The following is a 7,644-nucleotide window of genomic DNA, read 5'->3' on the forward strand; positions in this document are numbered from 1 at the left end:
CCTACAGGGTAGGTCATCTGCTTGGCGATCTATGTGTCCGGTTTTGGCCGCCTTTAAATGAGTGACGCGTGCGCAATTTGCATTGTGTGGTCAAATTTTCTGTTAATTTGGCCTCTAATGACGGGGGCGAAAATTGGATTTTTGTGGTAGCCTATGTTTTTTGTGAGAAGCGAGGGAAAATTCGAGTTAGGGTCACTTTTGCACTGACTTTTAGATTTTGCGCTGAGCTGGATAATGTGATGTAGTTTGTCTTCTAGCAGTGTCTACGGCGGTGAGCGGCAATTATGCTCCCCGGCCGCGTGTCTCATTGAAATTGTGGAAAATAGGCTTGTGTGTGGCGATCTTCTGAATTATTGAGCGAGTTTTTGAAATATCTAAAAACGTTTTTCTCGGGTCGTGAAGGTGGTGATTGAGTTGGATGTAGCTGCGAATAAAAAAGGGGGGAGAGCTACTCTTAGGCTCTTACCTTAAGTTCGCACGTCATGTTGCTCCTACTTTAAGTTAGAGAAAAATTAGATTTCTCGCTGGTCGGCGTGATAATGGTTTTTGCTCCCCAACTAGTAGATTTGTCTAGGCTAAGAAAAGAATAGTTTCGCTTTTCTTCCTTGCTTTCATCAATTAGTTGTTCCACGTGTTGGATACAGGACTGTTAGCCTAATCTTGCTAATTGCATTGTCATCGTTTTGCCGCTGATGTTGATCCCCGCCTGCTTCTGCATAATGCTTCAAATCAACAAGTCCGGAAGCCCTGACGTTTCTTCGATGTGTCCTGCAACGGGGAGCCTAGTTAATTGTAGCAGTTGGACACCCTGTGGGTTGACTCAGGCAAACGCCTGAGAAGTACTCGTTAGAATCTGTACCTAGACAGTCTTAACCATGGGGTCTATAATTTGGCTTCACAGGACTAGAACCCGAGTATTGTAATCAGGTTGATTCAGGCTTGTCGTGTCTGTTCTTTCGGCTGGGGTGGAGATAGATCGGAGATCGTAGGCCGAGTTCCCGGGGATTTGACCCCATTCAGTTCTCGTGGCGGGGACTGACAGAGAGGACAGAGTACCCACAACAATGAAGTTTTGCCGATGGAGTGGTGCCCGGAGGCAAGGTGACAGAGTTTCAACATAGCAACGTTTTTGTTCTTCCCAATGCTTTGTAAAAGCCGGGCGGGGACTGCGGGAGTTGCGCCCGCGGGGATGAGGTCTCACGGACTATAGATATCTAAACTCTGTATGGGTCCTCTAGAATATGGACCTGGGTCGGAGATCTATCAAAGAATCTATAGTGAGAAGAAGTCAAGCTTCGACTGCACAGCAACGCCACGGAGAAAAACTGAGTCTAAAATGTGTCTTTTTTGACAACTTTACAGGCGTAAATTCAGGTTCTCTGAAATTCATTCACGCATGCGCGCTAGAGCCAGAGAGTTTGTCAACAACATCGTAGAAGTCGTCATAGCGCGCCATATTGAACGCTAAGCACGAGGATTTCAGCAATTTTGAACATTTGGAAATGGAAAAAAATAATGAATCACGCTCTAGTGATCCTGCGTGTGAAAGGTACGTAAAAATATTTAATTCTTATACCTTTTCATAGTAGAATTATTTTTTAATTACCAGAGTTATGTTCAAATCCATTCCATAACATGGGATGGTAATCAAATATCATGTAATGAACGATTATTAATTAAGTTGGCATTAAAAAAGTTAAAAGTTTCATTGGAACATTTTATTGAAAAATTATAATTCCTACTGTTAAAGAAATCAGAAGTATTTCGAAAAATCTCTATCAAAGCTTCTTACGCAAAATTAGTATATTTGTATATAATTGCGAGGATAAAATCAAGCAATCATGGATGATTTACTATGATTGCTAATGAAAATTATTTCAGTTCTTCATATCCGATCTTTCCTGCAGTTATATGTAATGTATATTGCAACTTCTTCTATTTTCGTTTAACCAGGTATCAATTTTTTAGTTCATGATATTTTCTAATTCTATACATTGAGCATTATTTATAATCAAAGAATCTTTATAATAAACTATTCACAGATATCATTTTTTTGCTACTAAGAACTGCAATATTATCCCAATTTTTAATTATTTTTTAAATTAATTTTTTAATAATTTTTCCAGTTTTAAAAATAAAATTATTAAAGTAAATTAGCTGCATAATTCTGGTGTCATGATATTCATTGGCTCTTTTTTATTTTATTTCAACCTTGCAACTTAAATGTATTCTGTAAATTAATTATTAAATATCCATATTTTATTTTTATATTCAATTTTTATATATTCTGTACTGATGTGATTTAAATCTTTATAATAATAATTCATTTAGGTTAAATGATCCTTCACCAAAGGCTTATGTGCGTTGTGTGGTGTGTAATGCCAATTCTTGGTATTTTCCTGAAAGAAAATTCTTTCGGTTTCCTAAAAATCCAGAGAGGTAAAAATTTAATTTTTATTTTAAGTTATAAGTATTTAAAATGCATGAAAATAAGTACAGTATGACAGATGAAGAAATTTTTTTAACTTTCTGTTATTTAAAAAAATTATTCCTTTTCAAATGAAAACGTTATATTCATTAACATACTTTGTGTGATATTCAATGTTGCCTTATCTGTTTAGCCTAATTATATATACAATAGTAATAAAATATTTATGTAAATATTACAAAATCGTAGAAGCATTAGTTGAATATATGCATCAGCTAAAATGAATTTTTTCATAAGCAGAATGCTTAAAAATTTAACATTAGTTTGAGTAAAATGCATAAATATTAATTTTTTTGTACATAAATTAGTACTTAAATGTTATCTACATGTCAAATTTCTGGAAAAACTAAAATATGTATTTGTTTTGCACAGTAATAAGTTACATTTTAAATGAATGCTTAAAACTAGTGTTCCCTGTGTAAAGTAGGTGTAAATTTCATGTTGTTTTAACTTTTATAGATCAGCACAATGGCTTGAAGCATGTGGAATTTACTTGATTGGACGTGACAAGGAAATATTAAAGAAGCCACCTTCTCTTTTATATCGAAGTCGTCTTTGTTCCGCACATTTTGAAGACAATGCATATTCCACAACTAAGAAGCATTTTTTGCATTTGAGTGCTAAACCAACAAAATTTGGTGAAACAGGTATGCATTAATTTCAAGTTTATATATTTCAAAAATTTTTAAAAATTTAACCTCTTATATATTGTACTGATCAACAACTTACTATGTTATCTTAGAAAGAGAGTAGTCTGCTGTCTTTAAAAAGAGTGATAAATCTTTTTCTGAAGGATAATTTAGTTTAATCTCCCACAGAAATTTCATTTGTTTACATAAATAATATAACTTATTTATTATGAAAGGACTCTTCTGCTGTTTCTTACATAGTCAATTTTGGTATGAGAGAATGTAAAGTAACCCTTTTTTAAAATCCATTAAATTTTCCTTAGTAAATCCTTTATGGATATAGCAGAATGTTCTTAGAATATGATGTAGCAGAATATATTTACGCAAAGTATAATTTTAGGCTTTGAATCAGATTTACAAACTCAGGATAAATGAAATTAACAATAATTAAAAATAAAATTAAAACTTTGGCTAATCTTTGGAATATGGTAACTGGTAGTTTGGCGACATTTTGGTAAGGCGATAAAGTTTACTAGCTAGGACTTTAGCAGTGTAAATGGATAAAGTCAAGAGTGTACGCAATGCCATTTTTGTGCAATTCTGTGATGTTTTTTTAAGTCAAAATAGATCGACGTATACATGGATGATACCGTGTATGTGCAATTCTTAACGCTGCAAGCAGTGGGCGATTCTGCACTTTCTCCCAATTTCGCACCTAATCTTCGTGATGATTAAGCACTTTTGTTCCATAAAAGTTCTAGCATAAGCGTAATTCGGTTAGCAAATTGTTGGAAAAAAATGTTGAGTAGTAAAAACAAAAAAAAAAAAAAAAAAAACAACTAGCAGGGTTGGTCGGCAAAAAATTGCCAAGTTACCATAATCCGAAGATTAACCAAAACTTCTTTTCTTAAAACTAAATGTCAAACCGTGTTAAAGGTTAGTTAAATATTAATTTGTTTAGAGATGAAATATTCATAAAATAATTAATTGATAATGATTATATTATGAATTATTATGCATTAGTCTTGTTATATATATATAAATTTTGTTTTTCCTTCCTAGCTGATGAGCTGTCCAGAAACGACAGAGTTGTAAATGTTCATCAGCTGTCTATGAAGTTGTGCTCGAAATTGCAGCAGCATGCAATCGGTATCGATGATAATTCAAGTCCTTTGGCAGAAACAGATTCTGGCACTTCACAAACAGATTCTGGCTCTCTAGAACTTGGTTCACACCAGCACTCCATAGAACTAAATAATATCACCGAGACACCAAAAAGATTAAAATGCAACAAAAATTTAACACCAAAATCTTTAAAAATAAGGCAGTTAAGTCATAAGCTGGCATATTTAAAACGAAAACATTCAGCAAAAAGGAAAGCAAACAAAGCTGGAGTCGAAAAGGCACTCCAGCTGATTAGCTCATTAGTTAGTTCTGTAGTTTTCACTTTTATAAAATCACAAATAAAAGCATCAAATGTGTCAAAATACGGACGAAGATGGTCACTGATGGATAAAAATTTGTGCCTTCAGATCTATCTTAGTAGTCCAAAATCATATAGTACACTGAAGGCTTTTTTGCATTTGCCCAGCAAGCCTACATTATTGAAAGCTGTATCTGGTATAAAAATGGAACCTGGATTTTCAGTTGCTGTGCTCAATGCCATAAAATTAGTTGCTAGCAAACTGAAATTCCATGACAGGTATTGCATCTTATCCTTCGATGAAATCACTTTAAAGCAAAGCTTATCTTATGATAAGAAAAGTGATTACATTGTTGGATTTGAAAATTATGGTTCCTACACTGAACTAAAAATGTTTCCCGAATATGCAACTCATGGTCTTGTTTTTATGGTCCGTGGGCTGTGTAAAAAGTGGAAACAGGTCATTGGCTATTTTTTTTCTTCTCACACTACTCCAGGTTTTATGTTGTGTACTTTGGTCATGGAAGCCCTATCAAAATTATTTGATTGTGGTTTGATACCTGTGGCTGTTGTTTGTGATGGTGGTGCAAACAATGTAGTTTGTTACAAAAAATTTATGAAAGTCACAGAAGAAAGACCATATATTATATGTCAAGACAAAAAGGTATTCACACTTTTTGATGTGCCTCACCTTTTGAAGTGCTTGCGAAATAATTTTAGAAAGTATGATGTTAAATTTCAGGGTGGCAAAATTGCTAGTTGGAACCACATTGTATCTTTGTGGGAATTTGATCGTAAAATGCCTCACAGATGTGTTCCGAAATTAACAGACCGCCATGTAAATGTGGATTGCCTTAGTGCTATGAGTGTAAAATTAGCAGCTCAGGTCTTCAGTCATTCTGTGGCTTCAGGCCTGTGTTACCTTAGTGCACTAAATGGCTTACCCGCATCGGCTAGTCTTACAGCAGATTTCTGTTCAAACATAAATATTTTATTTGACAGTTTGAACAGTAGAACACTTAAGCACTCTAATCCTTTTCTTGCAGGAGTTACCAAGTCATCGATTCACTTAAAAACCTGGAAGGAAAAGATGGATTTCATCAAAGGCATTGAATTTCAAACAGAAAAAAAAATATCTTTCCCAAGTATATTTGGCTGGAAATTAACACTATCAGCAGTTCAGCAGTTAATTCCAGTTCTGTTGGAAGATGTACCATTTGTATTAATGTGTCGTTTCACCCAAGATGCCTTGGAAAATTTTTTCTCTGTTGTTAGACGTAGAGGTGGAAATAATGACCATCCAACTGCATATGATTTTCAACAGAGGATGAGAATACTAATGGCACAGAATATCATAAGCACAAGTAAGCTATCAAACTGTGAACCTGATAACGATACAGTTTTGATACCTACAGAGTTGCTGACAGTTATCGATAACACTGAGCCTGGAAATGGCAGTGATGTAAATGATATGGAAATTGACTTTGATGATCCCTTATTGGTAGCAAATGAAAATTCTGATACTAGTGCTTGTATTGCAAGTACATCATATGATGTATTTTCACAAAATTCAGCAGCTTATGTTGCTGGATATATTGCTGGAAGGGCATTGAAGCAATTTCCTTGCACTTTATGTAAGAATATTCTTCTTGTTGATAAATCTTTGGGTGAACACACTTACTTTTTGTATTTTAAAGAATTTGATGTAGTGAAAAATGGATTGTGTTACCCCTCACAACAGTTTACATTTACTGTTTGTGAGATGGGTGAAAAATTTATAACTTTGTTTGATAAAATATGTAGCCAAAAAGATGTGAAATCCAAAATTATATCCCAACTGAAACTAATTGATCATGAATGGCTTACATGCCATTATCATGCAGTAAAAATGTGGGAATATATTGTCAGTTCATATGCTCAGCTTATGATATATTATAAGCTGAAAAGTATAAATAACAGCTTGAAAAACAGACGTAGAGGAAAGAAAAAAATTATTAAATTACACTAAAAAGTCTTATTTGTATATATTATATGTATTATTTGTAAGAAAAATATATTAATGTAAAGAGTATGTGTGAGAAGTTTTTGATTTTGTATTTTTGCTATATTACTATTTGTTGGATTTTAATGTTTTTGTAATGTAATGTAATTTGTTGAATTTTACAAAAGTTCATGTAATTTAATTCTCTCTCTCTCTGTATATATATGAAATTTCTATTTATGTATATATATGAAATTTGGATTTATGTGTGTATCTTCAAATGTAACTTCAGTATCTAAATTGTCTGTAAGTACAGTGAAACCTCAGTTAACGAATATAGTTTGTTCCTAGAGGTCATCTGAAATCTTTGTAAACCAAACCTAATTCTCCTTTAGGAACTTCTGTAAAATATATTATTGATTCATTCCTTCGCCTCAGATGATTGCAGATTTTAAACTTTTGCATTAGTAACATTTGCACCAGTTTACAATTGAAAAACCAGTGCAAATCATTAAATCTAAACTAGAAAGAAACTAGTTCAGTAGTAGAGAAATATACATGTATTAAAAAGAGTTGGTGATATAATTACAAGATAATGAGAAATGAAAAGGGAAGAAATATTGTTATTAATCTTTAAAATGAAATAGAAATAAATCTTGCTGATAGAAAAAAGGGTTACTTTTCCATTATACTCCCGCAAACTTAACAAATATACTGAATTAATAGAAAATTACGAATTTAAAATAAACAAAAAAATATATATATATATGTAAGAATTGCATTATATATAATTTTTTAACATTATTTTACAAGGTAAATCGTCAGAAAAATTTAAAATATAAACATTTATGTAATTTTTCTGTAGCAGTGAAAATATAAGTACCTACATAATAAGGACGTTTGGCTAAATGAGTAAAAAAACTCAGTAAAATAAGGATTAAAAAAATAATGTGTTTTTGTTGTTAAATTTCAAAGAAAAAAAAAAAATTTGTGACACTGTTCAAAGCATGTTTTGTCTTTTTGGTACATGCATAGACTCACATTCCATGTTTCACACATGTATCTTCTATGAGGTTTCTTCCTTGTGCTACAAAGTATACACTGCCTGGATCTAAATTTCACT

General features: G+C 32.8%; 1 protein-coding gene across 1 annotated transcript; it reads left to right on the forward strand.

The window, feature by feature from the left end:
• Nucleotides 1-1,077: 1,077 nt before the first annotated feature.
• LOC146996295 (uncharacterized) lies at nt 1,078-3,923 on the forward strand. The gene is made up of 3 exons (XM_085819777.1): nt 1,078-1,549; nt 2,332-2,439; nt 2,948-3,923. Exons 1-3 carry the CDS (start codon nt 1,503-1,505, stop codon nt 3,144-3,146), a joined length of 354 nt encoding a protein of 117 aa, XP_085675903.1. The 5' UTR covers nt 1,078-1,502; the 3' UTR covers nt 3,147-3,923.
• The last annotated feature ends 3,721 nt before the right edge of the window (nt 3,924-7,644 follow it).

Source organism: Stegodyphus dumicola, chromosome 7, assembly GCF_044657685.1.
Source record: "Stegodyphus dumicola isolate Sdum_Otavi_A_Nest chromosome 7, ASM4465768v1".
Taxonomy (NCBI): domain Eukaryota; kingdom Metazoa; phylum Arthropoda; class Arachnida; order Araneae; family Eresidae; genus Stegodyphus; species Stegodyphus dumicola.